Raw genomic sequence first — 26,817 nt, forward strand, 5'->3', positions numbered from 1 at the left:
TGTATATTTGTTGGCCTTCTGCTCATGCACTACATAATTTTGACTTGGCAAATTTCAATTATATCAATCTTTTCAGTGCCCAGTAAGAAGAAATTGATGATTCTGATTCAGAAGGCATAATGAATGCATTCTGCAACATCATACAAATTTATTGCATTCACCATAACAAAGCTATGATTTTCCAAAAATGTGTTAAAACAGCAGTGCATGTGCTCCACCCAGGGTTACTGAGGCATATCTCGGATACGTTAAGATGTACTGTATACTTGAATTTTTGAAATTTCATTTATTGGTACCCTTTTACTTTATTTTTTTTTTCTCTCAGAAAACTAAATTTATCAAAATTTTAAATGATTTCTGTATTGTAGTATGTCTACAAATTGGCAATTTCTGTTGTTTGAAAAAACGTATTGGTTGAAATTGAGTACCTGCCATAAAAATGGTTTTCGAAGAGGAATACAGATCATACAATTTGCAGAAGTACTTAGTATTGTCAAAAAAATGTCTGCATAGCATGAAAGTGGTGCATTGAGCAGGTTTTATGCTTTAAATTATTTGTACGTTTATATGAATTTCAGCTGATGACATGGGCTTGGGTAAAACACTTACAATGATCAGCCTGATTTTGAAGAGTCTTGAGGAAGATGAACGTGACAGCTCTGATAGCGAGAATTCTGATGACTCCCAGGCCGAAGAAGAATGGATGCAAAGCAAAGACAGAAGATGTAAGTTTTCCTTTGACATAAAGTAAAAACAATGTAATGTCAAGAGACCATACAAATCAGAACTCAATTATCCTTGGAGTTCTGGCTAGTCCCCCCAGCGGGTCCGGGGGTAAGAATAGGCCCGAGGTATTCCTGCCTGTCGTAAGAGGCGACTAAAAGGAGTCTCTCAAGTTTCGGCCATTATGTGATGGTCCCCTGTAGGGTTTGACCTCCATTCTTCAACATTTTCCCGAAGAGCGAGCCAGTTGGGAAAGGGCACCTTATGTGTTGCATCGTGCCCATCGTGCATTGAGATCTTCAGCCCACTTTCTTGACATTGCATTTCAGTCCCGCTCATCCTCCATCTCTTGGGTGAGGACATCTTCCTGGGTGTGTTTTCCACCTTGCACTATGCAGTGTCGCTTTCTGTGTCGGCGATGGCCATGGACTTCTTTACACATGATATCCAGCACGGTAGCCAGTCCGTTGTGGTGGGGCCGCCATGTACCCTGTTGCTTGTAGCCCCATGATCACACAGGGATCACTCTGCTGATACCTGTGCCGTTAACTCCCCACTTATTCCAAGGGGTAGGTGCCCATCCCCCTGGGGCATCAGGACTCCCGGCAATGGCCGTCCTGCCAGGTAGCCTTTGCTGCGGCTGGGTGGCACCCATGGAGAGGGCCCCTGGTCGGAGTGGGTGGCATCAGGGCAGATGACACACGATGAAGTGTAGTCCATCATCTCTTGCTGGTGGTGAAACGCCAGCAGTCTCTAAGAGTTCACGAGCTCAATTCAGCGCACAAAAGTACGACCACAAATCATTCCCCTCCCTGGCCACACCATGGGAGGAACCTCAGGCTAAGGATGGCAGCGGATCTTCTTCACCTCGATACCTTGCATGCTCAAGAGCTTATGGGGAATCTTTCAGGACGATGAAGCCTCAGTTTTTTGTTGAGCATTTAGAGGACAAGTTTGGGGACTTGGAGAGCTTGTCCAAAATGAGATCTGGGTCAGTCTTGATCAAAACAGCATCGAGGTCCAGTCACGGGCGTTACTCGCTTGTTACAAACTGGGGGATGTTTCTGTAACAATCGCACCCCATAAGAACTTAAATATGGTCCAGGGTGTTATATATCACAGGGACCTTCTTTTCGGCGTGTCCACCGGGGTCAGAGGGATATCAGGTTGCCACCGGTGCCTTTATCTTGGCCTTTGAGGGTGATACATTGCCCGAGAAGATCAAAGTGATGGTCTACTGCGGTGATGTAAAGCCCCATATCCCTCCCCCAATGTAGTGCTTTAAGTGCTGGAAGTTCGGCCATATGTCGTCTCGCTGTACTTCCAGCATCACACATCGAGATTGTGGACGCCCATCACATCCCAATACTCTGTTCCCTGTCTCCCATCTGTGTCAGCTGCGGAGAGCACCATTCACCTTGCTTGCCAGACTGCAGGATTCTCCAGAAAGAAAGGAAAGTCATGGAGTACAAGACTCTGGACCGACTGACCTACACTGAGGCTAAGAGAAAATTTGAACACCTGCATCCTGTATGTATGACATCGTCTTACGCCGCCGCTACAACAGTTTTGGCACCATCAGCTCTGCCAACCCCAGTCACATCTCAGAGCCGGAAGACTACACCTGCTCCCTTGGTGGTGGTGGTGGTGGTGGTGGTGGTGGTGGTGGGGAGGGGGAGGCATTTCCCTCCTTGTTGCACCTGCACCACCTACTTCGGGAGCAACACCCCCGCAACCTTCGGGGACATACGTCTCCACTTCTGAGCCAGAGAAGCGTAAGTCTTCTGCGGCTTCTCTCGCTAAAAAGGGGTCCCTCCCTTCCCAGGTTTCTGCTTGTGGGAAAGATGACACCTGCCAGTGGCTGAAGAGCTCAAAAGCAGCTGGTCTCAGGGCTTCACGATCATCTTCAGTCCCGGAGACTGAGCCAGTGAAGTCCTCCCAGCCACGAATCCCAAGGAGCAGCGAGAGAAATCCAAAAAGAAGACCCCAAAGTCCAAAGGAAGTTGCGGTGGCACCCACACCACCGCTACCTACAAGCTCTGTGTGTCAGGATAGGGTGGAATTCTGGAATCTGCTGAGGACCTAGATCTCGCCAGACCTACAGACAAAATGGATAGAGACTGCTCAGGCAGCAGGTGATGCTGAGACGTAAACTGCCTCATTGAATGTTCCATGCCTTCCCAGTCTCATGACGATGTAGTCTTCCAGTGGAATTGCGACATTTTTTCCACCGCTTGGCTGAGCTATGGCAACTGTTAAGCTTTACACCTGCCATCTGCATTGCCCTACAGGAGACCTGGTTCCCGGTAATGCGGACCCCTGCCCCCCACGGCTATAAGGGATATTACGGGAACCATAGCGACTATAATCGAGTGTTAGGTGGAGTTTCTGTTTATGTCCTAAACTAAGTCTGTACTGACACTGTGCCCCTTCAAACCCCTCTTGAAGCTGTGGCTGTCAGAATAAGGACGACGCAGGAAATAACCGTCTGCAATGTGTATCTTCCTCCAGATCTTGCAGTACCCCTGAATGTATTAGCTGCATTTATTAACTCCCTAAACCTTTCCTACTTTTGGGAGATTTTAACACCCATAACCCCTTGTGGGGTGGCACCATGCTTACTGGCCGAGGCAGAGATGTTGAAACTTTACTGTCTCAGTTCGACCTCTGCCTCTTAAATACTGGGGCTGCCACACATTTCAGCATGGCTAATAATAGTTACTCAGCCATTGATTTATCAATTTGCAGCCCAGGACTTCTCCCATCTATCCACTGTAGAGCACATGACGACCTGTCTGGTAGTGACCATTTCCCCATCTTCTCCTGTCACTGCTCCAGCGTCAGGCGCATGGATGCCTGCCCAGATGGGCTTTAAACAAGGCAGATTGGAAAACTTTCACCTCTGCTGTAGCTGTTGAATCTCCCCCACACGGTAATATTGATGTCGTGGTTGAGCAGGTAACTGCAACAATTGTTTCTGCTTCAGAACATGTGATCCCTCACTCTTTAGGGTGCCCCCAGTGTAAAGCAGTCCCTTGGTGGTCGCTGAAGCAATTAAGGAGCATCGGCAAGCTGTACAACGGCATAAGTAGTCCCTTCCCTGGAGCATATCATAGCCTTTAAATGGCTCCGTGTTTGCATTTGCCTACTTATCAAACGATGGAAGCAGGAGTGTTGGGAGAGAGATGTCTCGACCATTTGGCACCATACGTCATCTTCCCAAGTCTGGGTAAAGATCAAATGTCTTTTTGGGTACCAGACGCCATAAATGGCGTGTTATATATAGACGCACATGCGATTGCCGAGCACTTGACTAAGCACTATGCTCGATCCTCTGCATTGGAGAATTACACACCAGCCTTTCGCACTCTCAAACAGCAGCTTGAAAGGAACATCCTCTCATTCACTACACGCCACAGTGAATCCTATAATGCCCCATTTACAGAGTGGGAGCTCCTCAGTGCCCTTGCACATTACTCTGACACAGCTCCTGGGCCCGATCGGATCCACAGCCAGATGATTAAACGTCTCTCATCTGACTATAAGCGACATATCCTTATCATCTTCAACCCGATCTGGTGTGAAGGTGTCTTTCCATCGCAATGGCGGGAGGGCTCCACCATTCCAGTGCTCCAACCCGGTAAAAACCCACTTGATATGGTAGCTATCGGCCCATCGGCCTCACCAACTTTCTTTGTAAGCTGCTGGAACATATGGTGCGTCAGTGGTTGGGCTGGGTCCTGGAGTCACGTGACGTTCTGGCTCCATGTAAGGGTGGCTTCTGCCAGGGTCGCTCTACCACTGATAACCTTGTGTCCCTCAAGTCTGTCACCTGAACAGTCTTGTTTGGACGCCAACACCTGGTTGTCATCTTTTTTGACTTACATAGAGCATACGACACGACCTGGCGACATCATATCCTTGCCACATTGTATGAGTGGGGTCTCCGGGGCCCGCTCCCAATTTTTATCCAAAATTTCCTGTCGCTCAGTACTTTCCATGTCCAAGTTGGTGTTGGTGCCTCCTATAGTTTCGTCCATATCCAGGAGAATGGAGCCCCGCAGGACTCCATATTGAGCGTGTCTCTATTTTTAGTGGCTATGAACGGTCTAGCAGCTGCTGTAGGGCCGTCGGGCTCACCTTCTGTGTATGCGGATGACTTCTGCATTTCGTACTGCTGCTCCAGTACTGGTGTTGCTGAGTGGCGCCTACAGGGAGCCATTCACAAGGCAGGCGCAGTCATGCGCTCTAGCCCACGGCTTCCAGTTTTCAGCCGCAAAGTCATGTGTCATGCACTTCTGTCAGCATCGTACCGTTCATCTGCACTCATAACTTTACCTTCATGATGATCCACTCATTGTAGTGGAGACATATCGTTTCTTAGGACTGGTTTTCAGCATTCAGTTGACGTGGCTTCCTCATCTTGGTCAGCTTAAGATGACATGCTGGCAGCACCTCAATGCCCTCTGTTGCCTGAGCAACACCAATTGGGGTGCAGATCGCTCTACGCTGCTGCGGCTCTACAGAGCCATTGTCCAATCCCGAATTGACTATGGTAGTGTGGTTTATGGTTTGGCAGCGCCCTCAGCATTGCATTTACTCAACCCTGTGCACCACTGCGGGATTCGACTAGCAGCAGGAGCTTTTAGGATGAGTCTGGTGACCAGCCTACTGGTGCAGATCAGACGTGCACAACTGCTTGCCAGTTATGCTGCACACATTTGTAGTTCTCCTGAGCATCCGTATTACCGTCTCCTTTTCCCATCCACGGCGGTCTATATCCTGCATCAGTGGCCCAGGTTGGGGCTAGTGATTGTGGTCCGCGTGCGGTCCCTTCTCTCCGAACTGGAGTCTTTCTCTTTACCACCCCTACTTGCGTTCTGTTCACATACGCTTCCATGGTGTACGCCTCAGCCGCAGCTTCGTCTGGACCTTTTGCATGGCTCTAAGGAGTCCATTAACCCCGTTGCTCTCCGCTGTCACTTTCTCTCGATTCTTGACTTGTTCCAGGGCTATGACGTGGTGTACACCAATGGCTGATGGTCACATAGGCTTTGGGTACGTTCATGGAGGACATATTGAACAGCACTCCCTGCCAGATGGCTACAGTGTTTTCACTGCTCATGCCCTGGTGCGTCATTTCTGCTATGTACTGACTCATTGAACAGCCTACAAGCTATTGACCAGTGCTACCCTGTGCCCATCTGAAATTCAGCATCTCTGCTATCTCATGAGTAGCAACTATCCTGTTCAGAATATTGTTACTTTCCATTCTGGATTTTTCCAGAGTTTTTGAGTTAACTTGTGTGTGTTTTACCATGCGATATGCTCAGACAAAATGGCTGATGAGTTGTTAGTGTCATGGCTTCATAATTTTGTGCCCTGTTTTTGAAACCCGATTATTGTTTTATTTTTATTGTTCCTATTTATCTGCCAATGTCTGTAGAAGGTTATTACACAAATGTTTCTTATCAAATTACGGGATACAAGGGTATTATACACTCCGTCTTCAGGCCACGAGTGGCCTACCGGGACCATCAGACTGCTGTGTCATCCTCAGTGGAGGATGCGGATAGGAGGGCCGTGGGGTCAGCACACTGCTCTCCTGGCCGTTATGATGGTATTCTTGACCGAACCTGCTACTCTTTGGTCGAGTAGCTCCTCAATTGACATCACGAGGCTGAGTGCACCCCGAAAAATGGCAACAGCACATGGCGGCCTGGATGGTCAAGGGTATTATACACACATCAAAAAAAGTTTTGCATCACCTCAGTTCCAAGACTTCCGAAACCTGTACAGAAAATTGGTATAGAGATCAACATAAACATCATTTCCGCCCTTTTTATTGCTCATGAAAGCCACACATTGCATGTTGCACGACCATACAGCATGACCTCCAGAGGTGGTGGCCCAGACTGCTGTACACACCGGTACCTGTAATACCTTCCTGTATTCGTAGCGGCATACTAGTCTCAAGTTCATCAAGGCACTGTTGACCAGATTGTCCTACTCCTCAAAAGCGATTCAACATAGATCCCTCAGTGGTTGGTGGGTCACATCGTCCATAAATAGCCCTTTTCAGTCCATCCCAGTCGTGTTCGATAGCGTTCATGTCTGGAGAACGTGCTGGCCACTCCAGTCTAGCGATGTCATAACCCTGAAGGAAGTCAATCGCAAGATGTGCACGATGGGTGCGCAAAAATTCGTCCATGAAGACGAATTCCTCGCCAATATGCTGCCAATATGGTTGCACTATCAGTCAGAGTATGGCATTCACGTATCATACAGCTGTTATGACACTTTCCATGACCAACAGTGGCGTACGTTGCTCCCACATAATACCACCCCAAAACAGCAAGAACCTCCACCTTGCTGCACTCGCTGGACAGTGTGTCTAAGGCATTCAGCCTGACCGGGTTGCCTCCAGACAAGTCTCTGACGATTGTCTGGTTGAAGGCATATGTGACATTCATTGGTGAAGAGAACGTGGTGCCAATCCTAATCGGTCCATTCGGCATGTTGTTGGGCCCGTCTGTACCGTGCTGCATGGTGTCGTGGTTGCAAAGATGGACTTCATCATGGACATCGGGAGTGAAGCTGTGCATCATGCAGCCTATTGCGCACAGTTTGAGTCGTAACACAACGTCCTCTGGCTGCACAAAAAGCGTTATTCAACAAGGTGGTGGTGTTGTCAGGGTTCCTCCGAGCCATAATCCGTAGGTAGCGGTCATCCAGTGCAGTAGTAGCCCTTGGGCACCCTGAGCGAGGAATGTCATCGACAGTTCCTGTTGCTCTGTTTATACTTCAGGAAGATTTGGTGCACTCGCTTGGATGATACTGATCATAGAATGTTTAAAACACAGATAGTATCAACAAGAGCATCATGCAAAGGCAGGTTTGCCACAATGACATTTCTTCTTATGACTCTGACCCAGGAAAGAAACATTTTTTAAATTGGTGAAGATTTTGCACATTTGTAACAAATTTGTGGCAAACCATGCATAATGGATCATTTTTCCAAAAACTGACACTTGTAATTGATCATGAATCAAGATACAGTACAGGAATTTCATTGAAGAATAGTTCAGATATTTATCTCATATATGGTACTTCAGAAGTGATGGTCAATAATTCACACATTGAAAGTATAGGCTAAAAGTAGCTAAAAAGCTCCAATCAACATGGGTCCACAAATCAGCTGTTTTGGAGATGCGACACATTTTCTGCTGCGGTTCAACAGCGTCTAGGAACATATGGTGTCTCTACTCACAGACGACAGCAAGTGGGAAGTTATCGATGCTGTGTTTTGGTTTGTGAAAGTGTTGCAAGACAGATGTATTATCAGTGCACTACTGGAAGCAGGCAGTTCTGTTTCTTGGCATTCCACATTGAAATTAGTGGTTATCATTGAGCAAGTTTTGGAGCTGACGAACGAAATGAATTTTGTTGATAATGAAGAACTATACCATGAAGGGAAAGCAGAAGGTGGTTCAGTGGAAGAAATCATGACTAGTGAATGCTAAAATGGTCATAACACTTTGGAAATGTCCGTGTTACAGACAATCTGTGCTTCATCTGTTCCCGATGAGTATTACAAACCAGTTACAAAATTATTGAACTACGGCACTATACACCCGAAGTAAAAGTGAAGGCGGTAGCGTTAGCCAGGAATCATCCAAATTGTAACCTACAAACACTGCAAAAAAATGGAGCAACAACAGCCCTGAAAAGGAAGAAGGACCTAAAATTGTGGGAAAAGATATCATTAAAGGAGGGACAAGGTACAACAAATACCAGGCAATAAATAAGTGGACATACAAATTATTTGTCGAATCTTGTCTTTGTAACGAAAATGTAACAACAAGAATACTCCAGGAGTGGGCTGCAGGTGCAGCACTTCAATATATGACCAACAAGGAATTTACGTGTGCTGCATCATTATCTTGGGCAAGGAATTTCAAATTGAAATATAAAGTTCCTCAATGGCACGTCACTAAATACGTCTTCCACAAGGAGGTAGAAAATATAGATGATGTATAGAAAATGGCGGCTCTTTTTGAAACGCAAATGGTGTCCCTTATGACCAGTTTTAATTGTGATTATGTGATCAACACTAATCAAACAGGATGCAATTATCGTGTGAACATTCGATGCACGTTATCGCATAAGGGAGAGAACAGAACCCTTGCTGCAGTTGGTAGTAAAAAAAGTATTAACACATTCGTACACAGCGCAGTATGCCATCACAGCCTCTGGAAAAGTATTGCCTAAGGTTTTCCTGTGTTTACAAGAAATGAATGCTACATTTGGTCCTCAGGTTATAGAAGAGGTCAGTCGCTTAACTGACTCGTTGAAAAATGTTTACATTACTTGCTCCAAATCTGGGAAATTGACAAATGTGATTTACAGAACATTTATTGAGAATGTTTTAAAACCGTACGATGCTGATAAGAAGTTTTGTCTAATACTGGATTCCTGGGGTGGACAAACTAATACTCTAATGTATGACACCATGTTTATAGATGAGGAGGGTCATCCGACATGTATGGTAAAAGTAAAACCTCCAACTGCACACCTGTGTAAGCTGTGTGATGTTTATTTCTATCACCAGGTTAAAATCTTTATTTCATTGGGTCAGAATTTCATTGTGCTTCTGAAAACCCAGTCAGAATTGCACAACCGCATGGATGCAATAACTATTCACAGCATAATTCACAACCAACTTTCAGCACCGACTTTTCAGGCAATGATATCGTATGCATGGTACACATCAAAATTGATTTCCGAAAAAGACATAATTTTAAATGTAAATCAAGTTTGTTTTCCACCCACTCTTCGGGAGGTACATCATAGCTGTCGAAAGATTTCATTGATTAGTTCCTCTTGGTGCCACGAGTATATTTGTTTCAAATGTTTATGAGACAGGTACCATCCACCTACTTCTTCGAAGAAAAGTGAGGACATGTAACAATGATTGGAAAAGCCATTGTAAAGTGACCAGGAGTAACAATGTAGTTTTTTACTATCCCAGGAGGTTTGATAAATTTATTTGCCTAACTCTTTACCTTTCCTTATTGATTTACTTAACCTATTAATCCTCCTATGAGATATGGAAAAATACAAACGAGAAGAGTAACATCCTCTAGATTTCCTCAAGATTCGAACCCACACTCTTCACTTCCAAGCTAGTTACCTTGGCCATTGTACTATTGGTGCTCTCGGTGAAAAGTGTTTACCATGTGGATACATAAGCTGCAGTTGTATAAGTTTCTTTCCTCGATTTCTGGAAAAGTATGCATTTGTGAACCCCATACCTGATATTTACAATTATCTATCAATCCCCCCCAATTTTGATCGATTGCTTGTCATAACCTTTAGGGGTGATTTTCTCAAAAACAGGAGGGTTTCGAGCCAGGGTATCTTAGAGTCCTTTGTTTTAGGTTGTACACAAGTGAGCTGCCAAATTTGAACCAAATCGGTTGGCCGCGTCTGAGGCTTTCCCCTTGTTAGATAGTGGTCTTGTGTGAATGAGTTGTGTCTGAGTGATTGTGTTAATGTGTGTTGTTCTTGTTTTCTGACAAAAGCTATGACTGAAAATTTAGTTGTGAGAGGGTGATTGTCTTTTCTATGTGCCTGTCTGTGGCTCAGCAATCATCTTTACGGTGAGTTGCTACCTATTCTCATTATTATTGATCTTCAGAGTATTTGAACAAGTTATCTGTTGATGGACTGATCGCTGTGGTCTCATTCCATCGACATGTTGTCTGTGGCTTGTGAATAGCTAGCCACACGAGTGGATTTCTGCGACGGCCAAAAGCCGCAGGTCGTTTCTGCAGGTATCTGTAATGGATCGGGCTTGCCAATCGAAAGCATTCGGTTCCCATTAATGTGCAGGTCCTGTTGGTTCTAGTTTCACCGATCTGCCAGCGGGGTGGTTCTGTTTGTGTGTGGTGTAATGCAATGGATTTTTGTGGTTTCTCTGTAGACTCAGGACTGTAGTGCTCCTCAGTAGGCCAGACCCCATGGGTGATGTATTTCAGGAATTGAGACATTCACCACAAGTACGTCGTGCAGTGTGACGTTTTATAGACTTTTATTTGTTCTAGTACATTTTGGCACTTCAAAAATAATTTATATGTTAGAATGTATGGATGATAAGTAGAAGAATATTGTATCAGTTGCTGGTGGTTTGTACACTATGTACTCATATATTTCTCGAAAGAAGAATCACACAATACCTCTAAAATAGATATAACACAGTAGGTAATAACCGACAATAACGAACATAGTAGAACCAACATTTTATTGGTGGTCACCTACAGTGTTAGTTTACACAATTATTCGCTTCCTTATACACTTCTTTCAAGAAGCCTACTTTTTTCTGAGGTTATTTCTGAAAACAGTCAAGGTATTTTAAATCTGTCTTGCGACTCCAGGGAAATGTGTGTTTCTGTCATCAGATGTGTTTCATTTTTTCGAAATAAAATAACATCAGTAGCCTTAATGAAACACATATACCATTTGGCTTGCTTTCTCCATCTAAAAACAGTTCATTACAAAAGACGTTGATGTTAGTACTTCAGGTATTTGCTCACATCAGGGAACACCATCTGTTTGCAAGTTTTTTTTTAGATATTTCCTCATTTGCACTATTGTTTCTTGTATTGCAGCTGCAAAGACAGATTGTCAACTTACATCTTACCTTACCCTTAAGATTTCAGAATTTGTTAGGGAAAGATCCTAAAACGTGTCTGGGAATCAGGGAATTTCACTTGAGGAAACTTGTGGCAACCCTGATAATTTCTCAAGAGAGTTGACCTGAGTAGCATAGATTAGGCTTTCGACATGACCCCACACACAGAAATCCATGGATTTTAAATCAGGAGATCTTGAAGAAAATGGCACAGGCCCACCTCTATCTGTCTGATGTTGACCATACGTTCAAGTTAGAAGCAGGCACACTCATAAACGAAAATGTACTGGAGCACCATGATGCACAAACTATATGTTCAAGTGTTGGTTCAGTGGGATATCATTATGTGCTTCTGGTAGTACAGTCCACAGAAACTAAATGTACTGATGTCCGGTTAGTCTCTGTGGTAGGAAGTGTGGTCCAGTTATGCGATCTCCAAGCAGTCCTGCCCAGATGTTCAATGAATAATGCTGCTGGTGTCATGATACATGTGTTGCATTAGGATTGACGTCAGCCCAAATGTGGCAGTAGTGGTAGTTAAAAATAATGTCACGGGTAAATCCGGCTTTATCTGTGAATGGAATACTGCTTACAAACGGGACTCAGGGTACACCGTTGTTGCATCCATTAGCAGAAATTCTCTGTAGGAGGGAAGTCTGCATTGTTGAGGGCTTGCACGAGCTGGAGATGATATGGATGGAATACTTGCCAGTGTAAAATCTGCCACACACAGCTATGACTCAGGACATGCTCTTGGGTAGTAGGAATCCTCCTTGTTGAACTGCTGAGACATTTGTGTACAATGCATAACACCCCTTCCTCAACATAGGGCATTATGGATATGGGTCAGTCTTCTTGTACACGATGTGTGAAACTCCCTGTTTCTCTAAGGTACTGATGTAAACTGCTAAATGAACACCTGTCCTGCTGCCTGCGGAGAGGCAAAGCTTCTTTATACAATCATGCAGCGTCGAGGGCCCTGCCATTTGCTTGGCCATACATGAAGTGCATGTCAGGGTACTCTTCATTCGTGTAACCTCGGTCCATGGCTGCTTCATGTTTGTAATTGTTTGTGAGGCTGGTACAGCACATTGTGCGGAGGGGAATGGGAAGTAGTTGTGCATGTATAAACTAACAGATAGTTGATACCAAGCCTAGAGATACCAGTGTAAATACCGCGGTACCCAGAGGTGTGTACAGTTGGTTCCCAACTTGAATTAATGTGATACCTCAGCGATGGTTGATTTACGGTCCCTTTTTTTATTGAAGCATGTTAGCTACTTTTGGCCTGTGCTTTTCATTTATTAATTAGTGACCATCACTTCTGAAACACCCTGTATATATTCACCAAAAAATATTTCAAATATTTAGAAATCTGCTACAGATATTGATATATAAATGAAGAACAAAAATATGTGGAGTATTCAGCTTTCAAACATGGAACAGCTTTCAAACATGGAACAGCTTTCAAACATGGAACAGCTTTCAAACATGGAACAGCTTTCAAACATGGTACAACTGTGACATTAGCCACTGAGCCACCATTTTGTCTCAGGATATTGTGCAGTAAAACTCACATAAAATACCTCGAAAATGCCTTGCAAACTTTGACAGTCATTTTTTCAGAAATTGAATATCTACAGATAAGCCAAGACAAGTATTCTCTTATTTTGATCCCTCCTCTACTGAGCCCATTTTCTGGGAAATCAGGTTATGGCACTTGCCATGTTCTCCTAGTGACTAAAATGCTTTTCAGAATGCATGCAGGATGACATGGAGGTCATCTGTTCTAGATACTTTATTCTATTTGAGCCCAGAATATGTTCTAAGATTATACAACAAATTGATGTTAAGGGTATTGGATGGTAGTTTTGTGGGTCACTTCTACTACCCTTCTTGTAAATCTATACTCTCTTCTAACTACTGAGCATGGTTTTTAGTTTGAGAGATTTTCTGTAGATTATTGGTAGAAACGGATTAACTCGGCCACAAATTCGGCAGAGAACCCAATACAGGTACCATTGGACCTGGAACTTGGTTCAGTTTTACCTGTTTCAGTGGTTTCTCAATACCTCTGACACAAATACTTATTTCACTCATCTTTTCAATGGAGCAAGGATTAAATTGGTGCAGTTGTGGGTTTTCCTTTGTTAAGGAACATTTGAAAATGAGGTTAAGCATTTCAGCTTTTGCATTCCTGCCCTACATTTTAGTTCCTGTGCAATTTGGACATTAACATAGATGCCACTAACAGCCCTTACATACGGCCAAAATTTCTTTGGGTTTTGTGTAGAATCATTTGACAATACTCTACTATGGTAATCACTAAAGGCTTCACATATTGATCTCTTGACAGCCAAATGCATTTGCTTAAGCACCTATCTATCTCTATCTCACCTATTATGCAGTAGTCTCTGTTTCTTTAGTAGTTTCTTTACAGTGACTCTATACCATGGAAGGTCTCTTCGATTATGAACGGTTGTACTGGGTGCATGTCTGTGCAGTGCATGGTCAACAGTTCTTTTAAACTTGAGCCATAGTTCCCCTACTTGCCCTGCCCTGTGCTGAAAGTTTCAAATTCCTACTGCTTTTTTATCTAGTGTACTGAGCACATATATCTTTTTACTTCTTTTAGTTGTCTTTCATACTTTATCATCATTGTTACCACAATGGTGTCGTGGTCACTGGTACCAGTTTTGATGTGGACATCATCAAAGAGGTCAGATCTACTTTTTGCCATTAGATCCAATATATTTCCATTATGCGTGGGATTGAACTATCTGTTCTACGTAGTTTTCAGAGAAGCCATTTATTAATGTCTCAGAGGATGTTTTGTTAACCCTCAACTAACAAAACCTTATTTTTTCCAATTAGTTGTTGGATGATTAAAGTCTCCCCCAATGATTACAGTATGACCGGGGAACTCGCATACAAGTGAATTGGAGGTTTTGTCTCAAGTTTTCCATTACATCAGGAGATGGGACTGGTGGGCAGGAGAAGGATCCAATTACCATTTTATGCTCACACCTGGTACTCAGTCTTGCCCAATCAATCTCGCATGCAGCTTCAGTTTCCATCTCTGAGGATTTGAGTTTATTGTCTACTGCAACAAATATACAACCTCCTTTTCCCATTACTAGCAACAGGAAAAAGTCGTTTTATTTCATGGTCAGATTTGATATTTTTTTCCAAATTTGATGTTATTTTGCTAATTTTGATGTTTTTTTGTCAAGTTCGGTGCCATTTTTTGCCAAATCCATTGTAATTTTGACACCAAATTCGTGTCTTTTGCAAATTTCTTAGTTACTTTGATAGCCAACTTCAGTGTCCCCCCTCTCTCTCCCCACCCCCTCTCCCCCTCCCTTTTTCAGTATTATTTTTTTCCCAGGTTGAATGTTATTTTTCTCAAGTATTGGTAGTATATTTTTTGCTGAATTCAGTGATTCGGTGTATTTTTTACTAATTTTGATGTTACTTTTTTCTACTTTTCCATGTTATTTTTTTCCACCACCAGTGCTTTTTTTGCCAATTTTAATATGTTTTTCTGAATTAAATTTTTTAATGAAATTTGGTTGATTTTTTACAAATTTCAGTGTTTATTTTTTGCCAGTCCAGTGTTATTTCCCAAATTCAGTGCTGCGTGGTTTTTTTTTTTTTTTTTTTTTTTTTTTTTTTTTTTTTTTTCCACTAAAAACTTGGCTATTTTTTGCCAATTTTGGTGTTATTCTTTGGCAATCTTGGTGTTATTCTGTAGGAAATTCACTCCTGTATTTTGGCAAATTCTGTGTGCTTCTGTCCCAAATTCAGTGAGATTTCTTGCCAAAGTTGCTGAGATTTTGTTGAATTTTTTAAAATTCCCTTATTTAATTTTTTTAATGCCAGACTCGGTCATTTTTTCCAAATTTGGTAATTTTTTTGCCAGCTTCAATGTTATTTTGCCAAATATGTTTTTTTAGCAAATTTTACTGCCTTTTTTGTGAGGTTTGGTATGTTTTTACCAAATTCCATGCAGTTATACTTACTTACCACGTCTTTTTATTTGCGAAAGGGACAGATTTTACTATATTTCATTAAAAAAATCACTGATTTTGATTTGTTTTGCAAAAACTGCTGATTTCATGTTATTTTTTGCATTATCATTCAACTTTTCCTCCAAAATGTCACTGCCATCAGTTTCTGGTTTCAAACACCTATTGATATCTAATATTATGTGAGGTTCACTGCATTTCAGGAATGCTTCAAACTCTGGCACTTCGTTGTGAATTCTGTAGCAGTTAACTACTAATACTCTTGTCTGCGGGGAGAGGGATGGGTATTCTTTTGGATCCTACACTTTTACTTTTCGGTCTCTTACAGTTGTTGTTATCTGGACTGAATGGAGAGTTACCTACCATTCCATAAATAGGAAAAGAGAAAGGAAAGCCTTGAGTGCACCCCACACACAGCTAGCTACCTGGATAGCACCCTCTGATGTGTAGTGCACACCTGACCTATTTACAGGAACCCTATGGCACAAGTGTGGGAATACCCAGGCTAGCTAGTCATAGAACCTTCAAAGTCTCTGGTTTAGTCCTTCCACTTGACTCAGAATCAGGCAGCCATGATCAGTCCTGGGAACAATACTTGGGAATTTTGGTAGTAATTGAGGGTACAATGACAGGTGTGGACTGTGTGAACATTACCAGGGATCAGCTACTTTCCATCATTTTCAATATGGTGGTGTCTTCTCCCAGCAGGATAGTCAATGTCACAAAGCCAGAATCGTGCTATAGTGATTAGAGGAGCTTGATAAGGAACTCGCACTGCTGTCTTGGTTACAGAATTTACCTGATCAGAATTCTCTGGAACATGATTGGGATGCTGCTGGGCACCAGCTCTTTGCCTCCAAGAAACATTCAGCCTGTAATTTACAGGAATTACGTGACCTTTGCATAAACACCTGGAACCGTAGAACTCTGTGTGCGTACCAAGGATCTATTGCACCCATATCAGGCATGTTTGCTGCTGTATGGCTTTCAAATGTGGAGCAATATGCTGTTAAGCAGGTGATAGAAATGTTTTAACTCGTCGGTGTATATGACTGTAACCAAAGAGCTACTCAAAGTTGCACTTTGATTGATTCTCATGTAAACTGTGGCTTCTGTGTTTCCATTATAGTTATAACTTTTTACAACCTTAGGATGCCCTGTCTGTAGTCGATAATAATCGAATCTGCTACTGGAGTTACTGTTTCATAGCCGTTCACTTTTGCAACTGCGCTACCTAAAATATATTTGTGCCTGTTCATGTGGATAATCAAAAGCAGCTATGATTTACACGTTTGTATGACACACTTTTTATTGAAAATTATAACCTTACTGTTATTAATGCATGATAAATCAGCTCAAACCTGCTTGGATACATTCTGAGGATGTATTAAATTCTATGGCCCATGATCTCCAGACTGTGACTTTGTGTTGAAGTGCTGCTGAAGTGGAACAGTGAACAGAAAGTTTGAATACCTAGTCAAACAAGGAGAATGTCGGTAACTAATAACCTCTGTATAAAACATGAACAGTTTACTTGATCTTCCCACTATATTAGGAGCTAAATGTAGAGTCATTTGTTGTAAATATTATTTGCTCTTCTTTACTGTTGCCAGAAAAATCTAAAAGATATTCTGTCCTATACAAACATATTATTACTGTTTCTAGATCTGTGGGCCAGTTGATGTTCTTATTATTTTACGTGTTCAAAGAATCTAAAACAGTGACAGATTATTGGGGGGGGGAAACCTCTTTTCTGTGTTGCAGGGGAAAATGGTGGCACGTTGGTTGTGTGTCCTGCCAGTTTAGTGAACCAGTGGGAAAGTGAAATAAAATCAAAATGCAAGAGTGATATTCTTAAAGTTGTAGTGCATCATGGATCTTCACGGGAAAAGAGTGCTAGAAGGTAAGTTAATGTGCTATGTTGTCGTAGTTGACCTGAATGTATATCATCTGCAATAGTGAGCGACTGCTCCCATGTCTGCATCTGTCAAGAATATTTTTGAAGTTCCGTTTTGCCACATGCTATAATCCTGTGTATAGCACTACATCCACTATTTTTTGTCATCAGTTGCAGTCAGAAGTTTTACAACTGTCAACTATATTTTTCTCTTGAAACCTTCAATAGTATAGATACACACAGACTTTCTTAACAATGTCTGTGAAGTATTAGAAAATAAAAGTAAAAAATACTTTAAAACAAGTAACAATATTACAAAAAGGAAAGTTACTACTCACCTTACAGTGGAGATGCTGAGTCGCAGAGAGGCACAACATAAAAGACTGTCACAAATAAAGCTTTTGGCCACTACTGGCAAAAACTTTATTTGTGCCAGTCTTTTTGTTGTGCCTGTCTGTGGCTCAGCATCTCTGCTATATGGTAAGAAGCAACTCTCCTTTTCATAATATTGTTACAGTCCATCCTGGATTTTCCATTGTTTTATTTAAAACAAATAAATAGTTGGATACCAGTTTGTAGTCAATTCAAACATTAATAGAAGCTAACATCTGCACTAGCTTCAGGAACTGAAGTTTCACGTGACACATGGGAGAGGGTGAAGAGATGGATAAAATCTTAATTTACAAGCCTGAAATCTTCCTCAACACTGCAAGTAAGGCACACCAAAGAACACAGAACAAGAGGAAAAACAATAAATAGATACTAGTAGCAGATGAGAAAAATGGTGAATTTATTAGAAGCTGAGGATACAGCCTAAAGTTAAAAATAAGGAAGAGAGACACTTGGAGTAGACGCATTAGTGATGGATGGTGATAGCTGGGGTGGTGGTAAGAAAAAGCTAAGAAATTTGAAGAAAATATAGGAGCAGCAAGTGTGGAAGGGATAACAGTTCTTCATATTGTCTTAAACTATACGTACAGCTATAGAGCTATTGGACTATTATTTGGGGACTTACAACTTGGCTTCTCATAGTGGGCAATTTACATGGACTGCACCTGCTAATTACCCAACTGTCAGCACATCGACAAATAATGATGCTTAGATATCCACAAAATGAAAATAATTAAGAACAGAATAAGAAACTTGCTCTGTAATATTTGACCATAAAACAGCATGAAAGTCATAAGCCAATAACTATAATAACCTAATCACGCGGAGAGTTTAATTCTTATTCCTTCAGATATTCTAGGACTGTCTCATGAATTAATATGAAATTTGTTGATAGTTCATTAAATTCTTATGACTTTTTACTTTCTTTTTGATTGTGGAATTGCTACATCCAAGTGGCACTATGATTCCTTAAAGACTATCTTTCCTGGTTTTCTGTGTCAGGCTGCAGTCTAACTGACCCACCAACTCTGATTGTGTACTGGAAGCTGTCACTAATCAAATGGCTGCATGCTAGTGAAACAACCCTATAGAAAAACTTGTGCCTGTGTTGTATAAGGGGCAATAAAAAAAGTTTCTGTACGAATGCATTACAGTTCAGGATTGGTATGCCAATTGGGCAAAATTGGTGTGAGAATTGAGGCAATTATCCCACCAGCGCACCAGGTTGGAGATAACGAGTTAGCGAACACCGTGTCGTCCTGTGTGAAGAAGTCCATAACTGCATGCTGCACGTGGCTCATCCAACAAGAATCATTGACCCTTCAAGGCCTTTTTTAAGGGACCAAATGCTTGATAACTACCTGTACAGCAGGTGCTCATGGGTCCATCTCGATTTGGTGTAAGTTCTGCATTATGACATTTGTGGTATGGGGACATATGGTGTCATGAAGCAATGTAGAATGTGGTGCATTGTTCTACAACGGTTGAAAGACATGATGCCCCATACAGATTTTTCATTCTCCAATGAATGTCCACCAGCTTTTCCTTTGGCCCTCAAGAAAGGATTGGTGGCATGGTGGTCTTGTTTGGATGAATTTGGTAATAAAATTCTCATAGTGTGGGTTTGGCTTTTTAGACACCTTTAGCCATGAGATTGGGGTGCCTCAAGGCGCCGTGCTGAGCGTCATTATCATACTATAGCCCTTAACTGCATTATAGCCTGTCTCCAAAAGCCAGGCGTCTATGGCTCCGTTTTCATCTACGACTTTGTAATCTAATGCAGTTCTCCACGGACTTATCTCCTTGAGTGGCATGTTCAGCGATGTCTCAATTGTCTTTACTTGTGAGCACTGACAATGGCTTTCGGTTTTCCACTGACAAGACTGTTTATATGAATTTCTGGTGGCATAATGGGTTTCCTCCACCATCTTTAAATCTTGGGCCTGTTGCTCTTGCATTCGCCAAAACTACAAAATTCCTGAAGCTCATGCTTGATAGAAAACTTTCTTGGTCCTCCCACGTGTCTTACCTGGCTGCCTGCTTTACCCGGTCCGTCAGTGTTCTTTGTATCCTAAGCGGTGCTTTCTGGGGAGTGAATCGGTCCACTCTCCTCTGTCGATCTCTTGTCCGTTCGTAACTAGACTACGGGTGTTTCGTTTATTCATCTGCACGTCCATTCATCTTACGCCGTCTTAACTCACTCCACCATCGTAGAATACTTTAATTCACTGGCACCTTTTACAGTAGCCTGGTTGAAGATCTCTATGCAGAAACTTTGGAATTACCATTGTCATATCAACATGATGATGCCAGCGGATACACATGCCACTTTTCATGCCGGATCACCCGTCCTATGCCCTCATTTTCAATGACTCCCTTGTCTGCCAATATGGGGCGTGCCCTTTTCTCTGTTACCTCCCAGAGTTCTCTTTCAGCTACTGCTCTGGCAGCGTAACTTCAGATTCCAGATGGTTGTGAAACCTTCAGCATCTTGGCTTTATGAGGCATCCCATGTTTGTGTTGTACTTATTTCGGTTTCCAAAGAAACTACTCTGGGTTCAATCTGTCACTGTTTCTTGATCTTCGCATGCAACTTAGTGCTAGCACCTTCATGTACACTGGTGGCTCCAAGACTGATCGTGGTGTCGGGTGTGCATTGTTCATTGACACCAATCATTTTTGGTATCGGCTTTTAGAAGACTTCAATACTTACAGCAGAGCTCTTTGCCCTCTATCAGGCCACCCAGTACATCCAGTGACACAGGCTTTTTAATTGTCACGTACTCCGTATCTCTAAGTGCCCTTCGAGCCTCTGTGTGCTGTACACAGTCCAGCCCTTAGTGTGGCAAGTCTGAGAAAGTTTCCACTTGGTCACTGTTGAGAGAGCCGCTGTGATGTACATGTGGGTTTCTGGTCGTGTCGATCTGGTGAGAAATGAGGCTGCTGCCAAGGCTACAGTCCTTCAACCTTGTCTTTCTAACTCTTCCATTCCTTTGTATGGTCTCTGTGTTGCTGTCTGTCAGCAGATGGTGTCACTTTGGCATCACCACTGGTCTTCTCTTTGTGGGAACAAGCTCCAGGAAATTAAACCTCCCCAGTGGCATGGCTGAACTCTCTGGACCTCACCATGAGGAGATCAGTTTAGCTGCATTGCGTATTGGGCACTGCCTTTTTAGCCATTGTCGTTTGCTAAGTTTTGATCCCCACTGCTTTGTGCTCATTATTGTCAACCTTTGACGGTTTACCATTTCCTGACCAAATGCCCCCTTTTTTTTAACTGCTCATGTTCCAGCATATGTTTATTGTCTATGTTATTGGCCGTTTTAGCGAACGATGTGCAGGCTGCCCACCATGTTTTACTTTTTGTCCATAATAACAATATGGCAAAGGACATTTAATCTTTGGTTGGGGATCTCCACTGTCTCTGCAGCATATTTTGTGTATCTTTCTCCAAGAGAAAGTCCTTGTTTTTAGCTGCCTTTCCTTCTGTCAATTGGGCTTAACATATAGTCACTTTTAACTTATTTTTCTTATTAGTGATGTGATGTAAGTTCTTAGTGATCCCATCTCAGAGGTCCAGCACAACCTCCAATTCATACTCAAATCCTTAGGTCCATTGCAGTGCTGTCCTTCCAAACCCATCTCCCATTCACCCCAATTACTGTCAGCACACCCACATGCTATGTGCTTCCCAAAATCCATAAACCTAACAATCCTTGATATCACTTTGGGCTGGTTACTGTGCTCTCCTTGAAAGAATCTACAGTTTTTGTCAGTTTACGTCTCCAACCAACTGCCTGTATCCTCGGCTCCCAAATTGAAGATATGAACCATTTCCTTCACTAACTCTCAACCATCTCCAGCACAGTACTCATCACTGCTGATCCCGCCTCCCTATACACCAAAATCCACCATGCCAATGACCTTGCTGCTCTCGAACACTACCTCTCTCAGTGTGCTTCTGACTCGAAACCCAGCACCTCATTCCTTATACAGCTTATCGATTGCATCTCACACATAATCTTGGGATGGATGAACTTAGGTATAACAACACAGTACACAACTGTAGCACGCTCCATTGAATCCTGTAACGTCTTCGATCTTATCATGACATTACAGATTGGGGGGCAGTGTAGTGATGCAAGGGGCACCAAAGTTGTTATAAAAGCTGTAAATTACTCAATGGACAGTATTTTTCAGTACAGGTATTTCATTCATTCCAGACAAGTGTTGATTCATGAAGTCATTGTTCAGACACGAGTTGACTGTAATCTGAATCCATTTTAGCAAATTAATAAGTTCTCTCAGATGATAAAATTTTCCAGAATGAGATTTTCACTCTGCAGCGGAGTGTGCGCTGATATGAAACTTCCTGGCAGATTAAAACTGTGTGCCCGATCGAGACTCGAACTCGGGACCTTTGCCTTTCGCGGGCAAGTGCTCTACCATCTGAGCTACCGAAGCACGACTCACGCCTGGTGCTCACAGCACTTGCCCGCGAAAGGCAAAGGTCCCGAGTTTGAGTCTCGGTCGGGCACACAGTTTTAATCTGCCAAGAAGTTTCATATCAGCGCACACTCCGCTGCAGAGTGAAAATCTCATTCTGGAAACAATACCCAGGCTGTGGCTAAGCCATGTCTCCACAGTATCCTTTCTTTCAGGAGTGCTAGTTCTGCAAGGTTCGCAGGAGAGCTTCTGTAAAGTTTGGAAGGTAGGAGACGAGATACTGGCAGAAGTAAAGCTGTGAGTACCGGGCGTGAGTCGTGCTTCAGTAGCTCAGATGGTAGAGCACTTGCCCGCGAAATGCAAAGGTCCGGAGTTCGAGTCTCGATAAAATTTTATTGATTATGAAATATAACTTCTTGAGGTTTATTCAGAATCAGGAATGTTTAATTAGTAATTACATGCCATAATTTATTTGTTTAATATAAAGGAGTTTAAAATTTTTATGCATAAAAAAAAGTGTGAATTTATGTGCGGCTTTTACTCTGAGACGAGTTAGCACTTAGAGTGCTAAAAGTGCGTGTATACAGTTCACTGACCTATGTGGTGAATTTTATTTTGTGATCTTGACCCGAATGGAGAGTAAATCCAGTTTCGTTTAAACTTTATGTGAGATAGACACATCATGTTATTACGAAAGAGTCGTTTAGCCCATTAGGGAAAACTGAAACCTGCATGCTCGATTTGAAATACGGTACATGCCAGTGCGTGATCGTGCTGACCAGCAAATCACGTATAATAGTTGCAAATGCATTTGAACTTAATGCATGAATTTGGAAATTAATTTTTTGAGACAAGTGCTGATTTTGACAAAAAATGAACGGATAGTTTATTCAAAATATCTGTCCAGTTTTAATTGAGACACATATCACCTTATTGATCATGTTGCCTAGCAACACTGTAAAGCAGCTTAAGTAATTCATTAGAACGATTTACAACATAGTAAGGCCCATTACACACACAAAATGTTATACTCTCAAGTGGTCAGCAAACTTTGTGTAAGGGTGTTTTTCTTTTCATAAATGCCTATAAACTGGCAGTTTCAAAAGTTAAATTATTAACTGTTTTGTAACTCCATTGACTATCCTACGCTACTATGGAACTTGTTGTATCGTGTCTCTTCACAAGAGGTCTCAAGAAGCTGGGATAAGCAAGAAGAAGAAAAAGATTAAAGAAGAGGCATTGGTATATTTGGCGCCTCAACTTGGGGCCCGAAAAGGATATACTAACAAATTCAGGCCCAAGGCACGAACTTCGACCCATTGGAAAGGATAAGTACTCACGGCTAACGTGAGATACTCACAGTAGGATAGACATAGTATAAAAGAACAGTTCTATTGTTGGTGAAAGTATATTTTGAGTTGAGATTGATATTTTAACTGTGTATAAAGATATTAGGAAAAATGTACACCCGAACAAGGAGAGCGCGAGATAATCGAACTCAATGTTTGAAAGTGACAGGTGAGGGGAGTGAAAGTGGATATAATCATCATGAGGAGGTAACTAGGGAACCAATTATGGACCAGCAATCACTTTCAATAGAAAGTACCTTCTTAATTGCTCCAAGAATGACCGTACCATGTATTTGGGGTCTAGATTTTTTGTGTAATGCTGGAGCAGTCATCAGTTTAAAAGAAGGATCATGTACCTTGGACACTGAAGGCGATGTTTTGACAGTCTCTATGATAAAGGGCAAATTAGTCCCGGATCAGTATTGCATGAAGTTAATGGTTGGCTATATTGGTATTGACTGTAATTTAGTTGGTGATATTTTCTATTTTGAATATACTGGAAAAGAAATAAGTCAAGTTACACTTCAGGAGAAGATCTCTGAATTTGAATACCTATCTGCAAATCAACGAGAAGATTTATATTGCTTGTTAAGTAATTATCTGCCCGTATTTAGCAAACGCCTTGGAATAATCAAAGGTTTTGAATGCGACATTAAGATGTATCCACAGGAATCTTTTTGTTGCACTTCCTGTTCTGTTCGTTGGTCAAAGAGAGAGGCAGTCAAGAAAGAAATTAACAAAATGTTAGAGTGAGGCATTATAGAGCCCCCTCATTTTCAATATTGTAGCCCTTTTTTCGTGGTCCTCAGAGTAAATGGTGATGTCAGATTAGTTCTAGATGCCAGAGAGATAAACAAGATAATCGCACCGGTACAGACAAGACCTGAGAATTTGGACGAGTTAATTCAGCAATTCTGTGGCGCCTGCTTCCTGACATCCTTTGATATGAGAAATTCATACTGGCAAACGAAAATCTCTATTGAATCTCAAAAGTATACTGCTTTTATTTTTATGGGCAGAAGTTACCAATTCACTGTTACGCCATTTGGACTAAATATTAGTGGAGGTGTATTTATATTGGCACTAGATACTGTACTTGAACGCGATAGAGTTATCTTGTATGTGGATGACTTACTCATCACTACCGAAACATAGGAGGAGCATCTCGATCTGCTTGAAAAAGTATTTGTGAAATTCTTGGAGTATGGAGTAACAGTAAATTTAATGAAATCTAGATTCGCCAGAAGTCAACTGAAGTTCCTAGGACATATAGTTACGCCGGACAGTATTATGCCGAATCCTAAGAAAATGACTACTATCAAAGAGTGTCCCTATCCTAAAAATAAAAAGGAATTAAAATCTTTCTTGGGATTAGCCTCATTTTTCCACTGATTTTTGCCTACATCAATTAATCAGCCAAGAATGTTTATTACAGTTACTGCAGAAGAACATCATGTGGAAATGGACCCCTGAGTGTAGTCAAGCATTTGACAAAATCAGAGACACTTTAGTTAACGCCGCATTGTTACATCAACCGAAACTTGAACAATATTTCTGCATTGCCACTGATGCTTCTGAAACAGGCCTAGGCACTACGCTTTTCCAAATGGATGATACACAAGATATGAATACCATTAAGTATACTGGACCATAAAGAATAATACAAATTCCCCATGAAGTAAGTTACATACTTACTGTCTGTAGTTCTTATGTGATAAAAGGTTTAGTCCACCACACAGAGATAAAGAAATATTATCAATGAGAAAATGTGTACCATTTATGAAGAGAAAATGAAGGAAAAGAGAATGAGAGGAATATTTACTAACAGGACGATGATATTAGACTTGAACCACAGGATGAGCTACAAGATGTATTATTTTGTATACAGGGTGGTCCATTGATTGTGACCGAGCCAAATATCTCACAAAATAAGCATCAAACGAAAAAACTACATGAACGAAACTTGGCTAGCTTGAAGGGGGAAACCAGATGGCATTATGGTTGGCCCACTAGATGGCACTGCCATAGGTCAAACAGATATCAATTGCGTTTTTTAAATAGGAACACTCATTTTTTTATTACATATTCGTGTAGTACGTAAATAAATATGAATGTTTTAATTAGACCACGTTTTTTGCTTTGTGATAGATGGCACTGTAATAGTCACAAACGTATAAATAAGTGATATCATGTAACATTCCACCAGTGCAGACGGTATTTGCTTCGTGATACGTTACCTGTGTTAAATTGGACCATTTACCAATTACGGGAAAGGTCGATATTGTGTTGATGTATGGCTATTGTGATCAAAATGCCCGACAGCGTGTGCTGTGTGTGCTGCTCGGTATCCTGGATGACATCATCAAAGTGTCTGGACCGTTCGCCGGATAGATACGTTATTTAAGGAAACAGGAAGTGTTCAGTCACATGTGAAACGTCAGCCACGACCTGCAACAAATGATGATGCCCAACTGGTGTTTCAGCTGCTGTCGCAGCTAATCCGCACAGTAGCATATGCATTGCGCGAGAATCGGAAATCTCAAAAACGTCGGTGTTGAGAATGCTACATCAACACTGATTGCACCCGTACCATATTTCCATGCACCAGGAATTGCATGGCGACGACCTTGCACGTCGTGTACAGTTCTGCCACTGGGCACAAGAGAAATTACGGGACAATGACAGAATTTTTGCACGTGTTCTATTTAGCAACGAAATGTCATTCACCAACAGTGGTAACGGAAACTGGCATAATATGTACTATTGGGCAACGGAAATTCCGTGAAGGCTGCGACAAGTGGAATATCAGCGACCTTGGCGGGTTAATGTATGGTGCAGCATTATGGGAAGAAGACTAATTTGGCACCCATTTTATCAATGGCAATCAAAATGGTGCAATGTATGCTGATTCCTACATAATGTTCTACCGATATTACTACAAGATGTTTCACTGCATGACAGAATGGCGATTTACTTCCAACATGATGGATGTCCGGCACATAGCTCGCGTGTGGTTGAAGCGGTATTGAATAGCATATTTCATGACAGATGGATTGGTCGTTGAAGCACCATATCATGGCCCGCATGTCCACTGGGACGTCCATGGATTTCTTTCTGTGGGGAAAGTTGAAGAATATTTGCTATGGTGATCCAGCAACAACGCCTGACAACCTGCGTCAGAGCATTGTCAATGCATGTGCGAACATTACAGAAGGCGAACTACTCGCTGTTGAGAGGAATGTCGTTACATGTATTGCCAAATGCATTGAGGATGAAGGATGTAATTTTGAG

At 42.0% G+C, this 26,817-nt stretch overlaps 1 protein-coding gene across 1 annotated transcript in view; it reads left to right on the forward strand.

The window, feature by feature from the left end:
* Positions 1 to 26,817, forward strand: part of LOC124711397 (transcription termination factor 2) — a 295,179-nt gene that overhangs the window by 124,970 nt on the left and 143,392 nt on the right. The window contains exons 8-9 of the mRNA XM_047241451.1: positions 579 to 725; positions 17,209 to 17,347. Of these exons, the coding sequence (XP_047097407.1) occupies positions 579 to 725; positions 17,209 to 17,347 (286 nt within the window). The remainder of the gene's footprint in view (positions 1 to 578; positions 726 to 17,208; positions 17,348 to 26,817) is intronic.

Source organism: Schistocerca piceifrons, chromosome 8 (assembly GCF_021461385.2).
Source record: "Schistocerca piceifrons isolate TAMUIC-IGC-003096 chromosome 8, iqSchPice1.1, whole genome shotgun sequence".
NCBI classification, from domain to species: Eukaryota; Metazoa; Arthropoda; class Insecta; order Orthoptera; family Acrididae; genus Schistocerca; species Schistocerca piceifrons.